This window comes from Ptychodera flava, chromosome 18 (assembly GCF_041260155.1).
Source record: "Ptychodera flava strain L36383 chromosome 18, AS_Pfla_20210202, whole genome shotgun sequence".
NCBI classification, from domain to species: Eukaryota; Metazoa; Hemichordata; class Enteropneusta; family Ptychoderidae; genus Ptychodera; species Ptychodera flava.
This window is the reverse complement of record NC_091945.1, coordinates 1,218,047-1,231,396: the sequence shown is the minus strand read 5'-3', so window position 1 is coordinate 1,231,396 and position 13,350 is coordinate 1,218,047. Positions and strand designations below refer to the sequence as shown.

The following is a 13,350-nucleotide window of genomic DNA, read 5'->3' as shown; positions in this document are numbered from 1 at the left end:
TTTGTATTTATTTGCTTTACTGGCGATGAAAGCAAGGTTCTGAACGTAGCCCCGAATTTCGTCTGATTTCTGGTCGACCAGAATACTTAAAATCTTCATATTTCCTTCCCAGAATTGAGCCCAAGTGATTTCATCAAACGCTTTCGCTGGTTTGCCGTTTTCAAGGCGAATGAATTCATGAGGCCGTGGTACAGATCGACATTTTGGCGCGAAAATTGTAGCATTGCAAATGTTACTGAATTTTGATAACTCACCAGCGTCGCTTTTCGATGACGTTGGAAGGCGACTCAGTAACTGTTCTATATTATCCAGTTCCTGTAGTGAGGGCACATCACTTTGTGGCTGATTCTGACCTTTCTCCCGTTTGCTGGGGTGCATGTTCTCAACGTCGACACGGTTGGCTGACGCGCCAAATTTGTCATCAATGGCTGAAGATTTGGCGGGCTGAGCTGCGATGGAACCGACTGTTGGTGGATGACCCGTTTCTCCATCTTCTTAGATTTAGGTGTACTCGCCTCATCGGTAGTTCTGTAAGGAAGTAACCGCCTCACGTACTATAGACAGCGTTGTCCAGGCAAAATGTCGAAGTCACGAAGATCTTGTTCTTGTATCGCTCTCAAAGTTCGGAAGGTAGTGAAGCCATTCCGAACAAGGCATGCGATGGTATCTTAAGACAGACCAAATTCATCCTTTGCAAGTTTCTCCATTCGTGTTGTTCCGATTCAATCGGTTGAGCTGCCTCTGATCACGATGGCTTCTTTATTGATAACGCATAAACTTGTAAAGCTGAACAAGACTCACGCCGTACAGGCAAACAGATACAAATCACGTGACCAACTATAAACGTCATCATGAATAATCAGGCTCGTTATGATATTATAAGAAGGCTAATACTACTCATAAATGTTTCCCAATAACATAATGACATTACCCTTTAAAATAAATGCGACACCTAAATATATATCGATGTAACGTAAGAATATATTGGCATCGCCTTATAATATAATGGTCATCTCATCACAGCGAAGAAATTCCTGAAAGCAGTAACAGCGTTCCATACAGGACCATATGATTAAAATACCAATAATCCCACACACATAAAACAAGGACGAAGGAATGAATTGCCACTCAGATCATAGTACATACCATAACGCCCTGTGGGCTTCCCAACGTAAGTGTATTCAATTACAGTGTAAGATCATTCCTCGTCGATGAATTTTTTCTGCTAGTTTTTATTTCTTCTTGCATTCGATTTGCTTTTCTATATAGTTCACCCTGCTGCTGCTTGTATGAGCAATTCCAAATGAACCGTAAACATTCGTGTAAGTGTTCAATAAAATGTGTGTACAATTAGTAATATGTGAATATTTTTAAGGCTGATGATGATGATATCGGAAACAACAGTGCATTGCTGTACGAGGTAGAAGATAGCCTGAGTCAGTTTGCAGTCCATCAATGGTCTGGAATGATCTACTTAACTGAACAGATAAATGCCGATGAAAGTTCAACCTATGAATTATTTGTGAAAACTACTGACAACTTTGGATATGGGCTTTCCTCTCCTTCCAATACCAAAGTCAAGGTAAATAGTTACGCCAGTTAATCAAATTTCAAAGATATTCAGATTAGTTGACTTAAGTTTACTGATTCCTTTGTTTTCGCCGAAGAGTCATATGACAATTTACGTAATAATAGCACTTGTGATATATAAGACAATCCTGTATAGAGCATACTTGGCGATAATGTATTACAATCTTTTTCCAAATCAACTGTTACGCTACTTGCAGTTTCTGGACGGAGGTAATCTTGCAATGGGCAGTATGATATGGTATTTAGGGTTTCGAGACCACGGGTCCGAAACCCTCTAGTAATCGTTCCGTTTTTTATTATTATTATTATTATTATTATTATTCTTTTTCTTCTTCTTCTTCTTCCGTCCTCTAAATGCAACTGCCACGCGAACAATGTTGCACCTAGAGACTTCAAATTTGGCATATAGGTAAACTCCTCACCAAGTAATTTTTTGATGACATGACCATAACAATGGGTCACGTGACCTGGCAGCCATATTGAAATTAAACTTTCAACTTGGCTTAATTTGCATAAAAATAAACCAATCAAAATTCTGTCAGATATTTTTGTAGACCATAGGCTAGGCTCCTTCATGCCAAATTTCAAGGTCATAGGCCCTGCCGATTTTGAGAAGAAGATTTTTAAAGTATTATTTTTCACATTTTTCAGTGACCTTTGACCTCCCCTATAGATTTACAAATGCCCATTACAGGCTAGCCAATAGAGCTAGGAGTCTGGTTCTTTTTCGACATAGACGATCATTGGCTGTTAATGTTCACCGAAATATTTTGGGTAAGGTCACGTGACCTTGACCTCATTAATTATGTGCATATCTAATTCTAGGCTAACCAATAGGGCTAGAGATCCGAATTTTGGTACACATGGACTACTATGGGATAGAATGTATTGCAAATATGTCACGTGACCAGACCTCATTAATTATGCGCATATCTAATTCTAGGCTAACCAATAGGGCTAGAGATCCGAATTTTGGTACACAGGGACTACTATGGGATAGAAATCTATTGCAAATATGTCACGTGACCAGACCTCATTAATTATGCGCATATCTAATTCTAGGCTAACCAATAGGGCTAGAGATCCGAATTTTGGTACACAGGGACTACTCTGGGATAGAAATCTATTGCAAATATGTCACGTGACCAGACCTCATTAATTATGCGCATATCTAATTCTAGGCTAACCAATAGGGCTAGAGATCCGAATTTTGGTACACAGGGACTACTATGGGATAGAAATCTATTGCAAATATGTCACGTGACCAGACCTTATTAATTATGCACATATCTAATTCTAGGCTAACCAATAGGGCTAGAGATCCGAATTTCGGTACACAGGGACTACTATGGGATAGAAATCTATTGCAAATATGTCACGTGACCAGACCTCATTAATTATGCACATATCTAATTCTAGGCTAACCAATAGGGCTAGAGATCCGAATTTTGGTACACAGGGACTACTATGGGATAGAAATCAATTGTCAATATGTCACGTGACCAGACCTCATTAATTATGCACATATCTAATTCTAGGCTAACCAATAGGGCTAGAGATCCGAATTTTGGTACACAGGGACTACTATGGGATAGAAATCTATTGCAAATATGCAAGTGACCATATCTCATTAATTATGCGCATATCTAATTCTAGGCTAACCAATAGGGCTAGAGATCCGAATTTTGGTACACAGGGAGTACTATGGGATAGAAATCAATTGTCAATATGTCACATGACAAGACCTCATTAATTATGCACATATCTACTTCTAGCTAAGGTGATAGAGCTAGAGGTCTGATTTTTGGTATAAGGGATAACTATGATATTGAATTCTTTTAACAAAATGTCACATCACCTCGACTACTTTTGACCTCGATTTCACAAATACTACCATAGCCTCCCATCTTTTTGCATATGTATTTCTCTATTCCCCTGTTGACCGAGATGTCTCGAAACCCGGTGGTTGCTGCTTTGCAGCTATATTTTGTTATGATATTATTCATATGTCTTATTATATAGCTTGTTGACTTTCATTAGATAATGACCACTAGTATCAAGAACACCGTCATTATTACATCATCTTTATCTGAGATGTACATAAAAGAGAATTTACAAGAAATAATAAGGTATGTCGGGTTATTTTTCTTGTGTAAAATAATCGCAATCATACCAATCCATAATCCAATGACAGTAGGTCGGAATTCGCAAGACAATAGTTGTAAACATAGACACAAAACATTAGAGTCAAATTCAAGTAAAATGTCCAGATATGAAGCAGAAAAGGCCGTTTCTGTAGTTTCTTTAATCTCGAATTCTGGAGGATAAATCATAGCGAGATATTTACTGAATTCAGAGTTATTCATAGAAATAACATCGTCTATGTATCTATATGTTAGATTGAAAGTTCGAGCTACAGAGACCTTTTTCTGTTTAATTAAGTTCTGGATAAATTCTGCCTCATATGAGAAACAGAAATAAGTCTGCAAGCAAGGGAGCACAGTTAGTGCCCATAGGAATTCCTATACACTGTTGGAAAATGTGCCCTCCAAATTCTACAAATATGTTGTCGATGAGGAAATCAAGCATACTGATAATGTCTTTCTCGGTATAAAACACTTTAGCGTTAGTTGTATTTTAACAAAATATGTAGAATTATACCCTAATACCACATATTTGTAATGGCGTGAACCATTTTTGTAGAAAAATGCTTGGTTGATGATGTTTTTCAAGCGTTCTTTCAATTTATTATGTGGTATTGTGGTATACAATGTGGAAAAATCGAAAGTTTTAATAGATAATACGGATAGTTTTCAATCGGATTCGAACCCACAACATACGGCATCAGTCGCCTAGCTGAGAGGCCACAGACAGAACCACTCGGCTAAATCTCCACTCCCAAAAAAGAGTGGTTCAATAGCCGGCTAAGTTGTTACATTTTTCTGACTGAGACCGCTCAACACGTTGTAGAGTTCGTGAAGCACTCACGCACGCATGCTCACTATCATACATCGCACATACACACTTTATCGAAGCGAAGAAACGAATTTCATCGCTTTAACTGGGCGAACGATAACCTCGGGGACAATTCTGTCCACCAGCAGTGTTACCAACCCAGGGTAGAAAATACGGATAGTTTTCAATCGGATTCGAACCCACAACATACGGCATCAGTCGCCTACCTGAGAGGCCACAGACAGAACCACTCGGCTAAATCTCCACTCCCAAAAAAGAGTGGTTCAATAGCCGGCTAAGTTGTTACATTTTTCTGACTGAGACCGCTCAACACGTTGTAGAGTTCGTGAACACTCACGCACGCATGCTCACTATCATACATCGCACATACACACTTTATCGAAGCGAAGAAACGAATTTCATCGCTTTAAGTGGGCGAACGATAACCTCGGGGACAATTCTGTCCACCAGCAGTGTTACCAACCCAGGGTAGAAAATACGGATAGTTTTCAATCGGATTCGAACCCACAACATACGGCATCAGTCGCCTAGCTGAGAGGCCACAGACAGAACCACTCGGCTAAATCTCCACTCCAAAAAAGAGTGGATCAATAGCTGGCTAAGTTGTTACATTTTTCTGACTGAGACCGCTCAACACGTTGTAGAGTTCGTGAAGCACTCACGCACGCATGCTCACTATCATACATAGCACATACACACTTTATCGAAGCGAAGAAACGAATTTCATCGCTTTAAGTGGGCGAACGATAACCTCGGGGACAATTCTGTCCACCAGCAGTGTTACCAACCCAGGTAGAAAATACGGATAGATGTTATTTTTGAAACAGATCTTGATTTCAAAATTTCCAAGAGTTCCTTCGAATTTTTTAATATCCACATTTGATTTATACCACTCCGAGAAAAGACAACATCACAGTATGCTTGAAGTCCCCATTTAGCAGTACAAAGAACAGAAGTCAGTATCTTCGATAACTCTGTAGTTGAACATTTGAAGATCCTGCGATAAACCTAGCTTTGTAAGGTGTTTTGTGGAGCTTTGGTATCCAGTATAAGCTAGGCAACGTATTATGGACATCCTTTATTGTAACATTAAAATTATCCATGAATGACTTATGGTTGCCAAAATTTCAGATTTGCTGAACATTGATTGTCTGTAAGTGGAGTTGGTGGAGGTCTTAGTTATACCAAGTTCGTCTATAAGACATTCAAATAATACTTCTTACAGACAAATACAATGTTATTGGCAGCTCTTAAAGTTTTCTAAATACATATCTGAAATATTATTAAATTGCAATTCTGAACCATCACTTGCACGTCATACAGAATCAAACATTTTTTGAACTTTTAACTTAAATCGCTTTACATACTCTGGACTAATAGTGATCTTCAAGAGCATCTAAACTTGGACGTCGCTATCTTGAAAATTGGGCCATCTCTGTCAGAGGACCAAGTCATGTTTGTTGACTTGTAAGTATTACCCTTGTATTTGCTTAATTAAAGAATAATGTCTTCATTTATATTTATAAACTCTACATTACTAGGAAATTCAATAGCGCAAGTAGTAAATAATCGCAATCATACCAATCCATAATCCAATGACAGTAGGTCGGAATTCGGAAGACAATATTTGTAAACATAGACACAAAACAGCACAGAACAGACAGTAAATAGACGGTACACAAACAAAGTCATATTCATGAAAGAAAGATATATGGACCTCTAGCCAGAAGACCAAGAAGTGATGTCAGGTGTTTCGAAAATAGTAAGCGCATCCTGCCCCACATGTGGCACCCGCCATATATCAATCTATAAGTCAGATAGGTAGTGGTCACTAACTAAGGCCCAGTGTCACCGATGCCATCAGCGATCATTTGTCGAAGAGAGATATTGTATTTATCTACCAGCTTGCGATACCTGCCAAAAATCGTTTGAATGTAGAGACAAGTCTTGCTCTGGTGTAACCTTGATTTAACAGTTTGTAAGAGAGATGGCCATGTCTCTCTACAAAATCACCATATGAACTGCATGCTCTAGCATATCGAATAAGCTGGGAAATGTATACCCCATAAGCTGGTGAGAGTGGAATATTACTTATGAGGTGTGGAAAATTGATGATACTAAAGTTGAAATCATCTCTCTTGTCATATAGCCTAGTAGAAAGGTGACCATTAGAGTCAAATTCAAGTAAAATGTCCAGATATGAAGCAGAAAAGGCCGTTTCTGTAGTTTCTTTAATCTCCAATTCTGGAGGATAAATCATAGCGAGATATTTACTGAATTCAGAGTTATTCATAGAAATAACATCGTCTATGTATCTATATGTTAGATTGAAAGTAAGTTAGGATGAAAGTATATGTAGGGGTCAATTATCATCGTGCCTTGGCCGCTATTGTTATCGAGTCTTCCTTCATCACTCGTCACTTTTATCAAGGTATATAGTCTAAACTATATTCTCTAAATTTATCCTAAGTACTCGTGCACAAATGAATTTTCGATTGGTCACATGACCTGAAGGATTGTAAGATCTGTGCCAAAAATCTAGATACATCGTACATACACTCTTATATACTTGAAGTTTAGGTGTTCTCACCCAACGCCATGCTATAAGCGGCTGCGGTAACATTGAAAAAATGATTCATATTTTGTTATTATTTTCGTACAAGGCACTACAGAATGGCACTACAGGTATATCAAATATGATAATATTGCTTTCTGATGGTTTGTGGCTATGGTGTCTGTGTCACTAGATAATGTGAAACTGAGGTCTTATCTTTCACTGCAGGACTGATATTTGGTTCACTTGCACCTATCCACAAACACATGGCGTTGTACTGGGAGACCACATTATGGAAAAGTGAGTTAAATATATTAGGAGAAACCGATGTTAAAGAAATGAGTCACTCTCACATGTGAAACAAGAGTTTTACCAACCTTAAACGTATTTTATATTCTTATTCGTATAAATTGACGTGTGTTGCATATTATTACTTCACTGTGTCATACAAGCGGACGTTTACCACCGTTTGGTTTATTGCTCGGTTCATTGATGTAAATTTCCCTTTTAAAGTGGTTCTTTTAATTGTAAATTTTGCGAGCATACTTCTAATATTGCAATCTAAACTCACAAGGAAACAATTTAAAACGACACCGGTGAACGTGTTATAGTAGTACTTTAATTATCCATAATTCAAACGTATGTCAATCGTTAATCGTACTAGGGCATCATGATGGCTGCCTCCGGTGAGTTTCATTCGTTCAGTTATCCAAACCTACATTAAACAACTTATTGAAACATAAGCGATGGAAAAACAGTACGATTATTCTGCCACGGCATTCAACCATTCAACAAAAGAGATTGTATTCAACATTTTCATGTTTTCAATGTATATTCCAGCCCATTGACAGACGAATTAAAGTCAAAGTGGTCTATAAACGCCACAAGTCTCGGAAGCCCTGAGCGATGGAACAGCGTTGAGCCTGTTGAAGCTTCTACAACGGCAACTTGGTTAATTGGTCTTGTGGTTACCCTATCAATTTTACTTGTATTGGCGATAATTTTTATAATCCTCGTGGTTCTCTCAAATAGGTTTGCAATTTTACATTTTAGATATTTTTGCTCATTTGAGTTCGTGTAAATGTGCCTCACCAATTTACCTCTCTGTCAATTCATACCCAAAGAGGAACATTAATTTAAAAGTAACATGGTGTATGTAATTTGTCCATAGTAAAGTATAATTAATGTTGAGGACAGTGTCTAAAACGTCAGGTTCTCATGCTCAGCTTCTTGGATTGCCACAAATTGTCACATGGACAAAACACGGATTTACACCATGTGGTGATATCCCTCCATTAAAACGAAACTGTTGCAACATGACACCAGATAATGCGCAATTTTAGGCTAAAGCATGTTTTATTGATAATAAATCATTGTGAGATCATTTTTTCACCAACATCTAATAACATCCCGTCGCATAAATGATTAAATTGTTTATGAAAACGATCACTGGATTGTAACAAAAGGAGCAGCATCTTTCCTTGGATATTCGATATAATGGCAATGGCTGCACTTAGTGGACTTCCTATTAAGGGGTTAGGGAGATCGGTTAAAATCGGATGTTTAAGCAAATTTTTTTTGAGGAATAACAGTGACATATGATTTGTATGCGGATATTCAGATTGTGATTTCACGGTTGTCATCAAACGAACAAATCTTGCGCATGGACCCGTCATGTTGGATTTTGGAGCGATTTATATACAAAATTCGAAACGTTTTACTCAGACGGGTTGAATACTGTAACCGCTCTTTCGCTTTAACTTCAATTCTACAGTATATTTTCTATTCCATCGTTTTATGTGACCATGTCATTAAACCGCCTTCACTACGGGCGATGTATATGTAATACATGTGCTATTATAACGGATATATTGAACTTTTCTTCTAGGCAAATAATAAATCCACCATTCTTTAAACATGTGCACAGTCCACAGACTGTGGACGGTCCAAAATCTAAGCCCATGGACAACGAACATGAATGCCGGAAATTTCAAGGGGAATGAAACGTGTTGAAGGTTCAAAGAATGTGGACGAACCAAGACCTGAGTCCGTAGGTGATAAACATAAAATGCCGGTTATTCTTAAGGTTAGTTGGATCAGCAATCTCAGATTTTTCAGTATTACCTTGACATTGCAAAACTCTTTATAATGGCGAAAATGAAAATTAAGTTCCATAAGTTTCGAATAAAATTGTGTCTCGCACAGATTCATTAATATGTTACCTTTTCTGGGGACTTCTCTAAATATTAAAGGGAAACCTAAGTCCAGCGAATATCACCGTTCATCCCTTCTAAAATCACCATCGAATAAAATGCAGCTGAAATTTGCCACATATTTGTACGCGCAAACGACTACGGTGCGACGAAAGGAGACGTTGAAGTAGACGACATTTATGAAAACCGGCTCGGAATTCCATGGTGCGAAAGAGCTCATGGGAGGAGCGTGCGTAACGTCATCGGCGCTACACAAACGTGTGTGACAGCTTACGTAGCATTGGATTAGTAGTAGTAGTAGTAGTAGTAGTAGTAGTAGTAGTAGTAGTAGTAGTAGTAGTAGTAGTAGTAGTAGTAGTAGTAGTAGTAGTAGTAGTAGTAGTATAGTAGTAGTTTTTTTTTCAAATATCTTTATTTCACATAGGTCCCTACATACTAAAACTGTAAAAAGAAATTTTACATTTCAAGGAACCAAAAGAAATATGTGATACAAATAAAAGAAAATCACTATAAAGTGATGGTCGGCATTGAACAGAAAACGTCATGAATGACAACAGTAAATGTCAGCAAGTAAGACACATCTTAAATCTATTTCAAAGATGACACAACCTGGCGATGCACAAAAGCAGGGAAGTATCTTAAATGTGAAATTGAGTTGATCATCATGAGTGTCACAAAGAATATCATCAAAAGCCCAAGTAATATTAAAGAATGTAATTTTTCATTGAGACGATGATATTCAAATTCAAGTCTCAATCTGGTGAAAATCTTGCTTTTAAATATGTCCAAAGGATCAACAGGACCCTGGTTTCTAAACACATTTCTTCTTGCTAAATGTATACACAACTTAGCCATTGTAGAAAGGTAAATAAAAAGAGACATTGCACGTCTATGAATAATACAGAGTTTTTTAACAGGAGGATTAATGAAAAACCATGCAATGTTTAACGCTTGCCCAGGTAAAACTAAACGAGATGTTATTGTGGAAATAACACCTAGAAGCGGTTGAATGTTGGACACTCCAGGCAAGTATGTAAAAGTGAATCAATGTCATTATAGAGAGAACAGTTGGCATCTGAACGGAAACCAGCACGGAACAAAAAAGAACTAGTTTGATAGGCTCCGTGCATGATGCGCCATTGTAAATCCCCTTCTTTCTTTATGATGAGATCACAATAATATGAAGCAATGTTTGGTTTGATTGAATGTGGAATGCTCAAAATGTCCCTCCAGATGGTGTCTAATCTGTCTGGTAAACATGCATAATGATGCACCATTATCAAGTTCTTGTAAATCGCACTTTTTCTAGTTTAAACAGAAAATAATTGTGCTCTGTAGAATGTTGCAGCTGAAAAGAATACACAGTATCTGGCGCATTGTTTGGATTGTTGTTACAAAAATGATTTTCAATGACGGATTTCAAACGAATAGGAATAGCCTTGTAAACGCATTGTAAAGACATAGAAATAATACGCTGTGAATGAATCGCAACTCTATCACACAAATCTGAAGAAGTTAACCAACGATTTTCCACAGTATTGAAAAGATCACCTATAGTGGTAACTTGAGCGTTGACAAAGGCTGGTACAGTAAAAGGAGACTTATGAACGGGATGCATAATGAGTGGGTTTTGAAAAAGAGGCTCTTTAAGAATGTCAGGAACACTCAGTGGGATTCCTTTACGAATTTTGTCAACAGAATTCCAACAATGTATTAAATCACGATGAAAAGCAGGAATAGCAGCATACAAAATCAATGTCAGTCGTGAGAAGTAAGTGTTTGTCATAATTGAGACAACCAACTCTTCTAAAATAAAAAGCTGTGAAATAATAGACGGATGATAACATCCTGATACAAATACTTTTGAATGTAACTGAGACGTAAAGAAATACAACGAGTTTTAAGATGAATAAGGCCTTGGCCACCTTGAATGAGAGGTAAGTACAGTGTTTCTGAAGGAATCCAATGACGTCCTTGCCAGAAAAATCTCAGAAAAGGTTTGAAGGTAAGAAATTGTTTGATCATCGGGAGTTGTACAAGTCAATCTGTGAAGTAATTTTGATGCAATCAGCTGATTAATGACTAAAACACGACCTCTGTAAGACATGCCAGGTGCAAAAGATGACCAAAATTTCACCTTGTTTTCAGTGATGTTCACTAATTCAGACCAATTTTTCTGACAATAATTATTTGAGTTACCAACATACACACCGAGCAGTTTTAACCCTGTTGAGTTCCATTTGATATTTAATGGCGTGTCAGTACGATTTCGCCAACTACCAGCCCAGAGACCTTCAGATTTCTTTAGGTTAACTTTTGCATTAGACGCATTTTCATATAACTCAAGAGTGGACTTTAAGTTACTAAAATCTTCATCTCTAGTAATAAAAACTTCAACATCGTCGGCATACGCAGAAAGGCATGTAGGACTAGGAGCTTCTGGTATTATCAATCCCCTTATGTTACTGTCATTCCTAATCTTATCTAAAAATGGTTCTAAGGCAATCACATAAAGTTGACCAGAAAGTGAGCAACCTTGACGAATCCCACGATTAATTGAAATTGGAGCGGTAATGGAACTATTTATCTTTAAAACTGACTGAATATCTGTGTAGAGTGTTTTAATGTAATTAATAAAGCGGGGACCAAAACCAAAAGAACTCAGAGTTTTAAAAAGGTAATCATGACTGACACGGTCAAAAGCCTTTTCCTGGTCTAGAGCAACAATACCCAGAGGTGAGTTTGTGTCATTGGCATAGAAAATACTATCTTGCAATAAATTCACATTATCAAATATGTGACGATTTGGAATAGAGCAGGACTGATCAACATGAATTATTTTGAAAGGACATTGCGTAAACGAATTGAGAGAGCTTTCGTGACAATTTATAGTCGCTACATAACAAGCTAATGGGTCTCCAGTTCTTGACTAAAGTGTTGTCTCCAGCTTTCGGGTGAAGACTTAGCACTGCTCTCCGACAAGAAATAGGAAGCTGATCATTACGGAAACACTCAATGAATTCCTTATGAAGGTCTTGACCAATAACAGACCATAATGTTTTGTAGATTTCATTAGGCAAACCATCCATTCCTGGAGTACGGTCAGTTGAAAGTTGTTTTACAGCAAAGGTAAGTTCATCAAGAGTAATGTCACCATCAAGGTAATCACGATCTTCATCATTTAATTGCGCCAAATTGTCGAGAATTGCAGACTGAACATCAACGTCAACATGTTCAGCAGAATAAAGCTCCTTGTAGAAATTGTAGAAAATGTCACGAATTTCATCTGGATTTTCCGTTATTGAGCCGTCATCATGTTTCTTGTGAATAATGGGCTTTGACCTTCCCCGCTCTCGTTCAAGAGAAAAGAAGAAACTGTTCGAAACATCACTGTGAGTAAGTAATTGGTGACGAGATCGTACGCATTTTTTTTCGTAAATGCGAACACTGTTACAGTGAAATATCTTACCATGTTTTTCTTAAGAAAAGTGAATGTGTTTTGATTAGAATAGAATGAGTTCGATGGTTTGGGGAAACTACTATGTGGTATGAAGAATGGGAAATGAGCAATGAAATGAGCAGACAGCGGGTGATTTAAGACTAAATGTTACATTTCACTGCAAATAAAACCATAAGTGTGGCATAAATAATATAAACAAAACAAAATCATGTTTGTTTGTTTGTTTTGTTTGTTTTGTTGTATGTGAGCCACGTCTAAGACACACAACAAAAGTACTGTTTCAGTCTCAGCTAAATGTCACCTCAGATGCCACCAGGGAACACCATTTCCACTCCAAAATTTCATTTTTCGCCACCCCCTCTCGCGTTCTCCCCCCCCCCCCCTCGTTCGCTACGCTCACTCGCCGCTCGGTCACTTCGCTTCCTCGCAGTCCACCCGTCTACTTTCTTAAATTACCCGGCTACTTTTAAATATAAGGACAACACTAAATTTAATTAACATTAAATTTGTTGCAATATTTCTGTCAATCACTCATTTTATGTGGAAAGTTTCAGATT

At 37.7% G+C, this 13,350-nt stretch overlaps 1 protein-coding gene across 1 annotated transcript in view; it reads left to right on the top strand.

The window, feature by feature from the left end:
* The window catches only part of LOC139117969 (protocadherin-15-like), a 118,982-nt gene that overhangs the window by 82,082 nt on the left and 23,550 nt on the right, over positions 1-13,350 (top strand). The window contains exons 9-14 of the mRNA XM_070681229.1: positions 1,376-1,582; positions 3,631-3,719; positions 5,947-6,033; positions 7,349-7,420; positions 7,961-8,152; positions 9,009-9,206. Of these exons, the coding sequence (XP_070537330.1) occupies positions 1,376-1,582; positions 3,631-3,719; positions 5,947-6,033; positions 7,349-7,420; positions 7,961-8,152; positions 9,009-9,123 (762 nt within the window). The 3' untranslated portion in view covers positions 9,124-9,206. The remainder of the gene's footprint in view (positions 1-1,375; positions 1,583-3,630; positions 3,720-5,946; positions 6,034-7,348; positions 7,421-7,960; positions 8,153-9,008; positions 9,207-13,350) is intronic.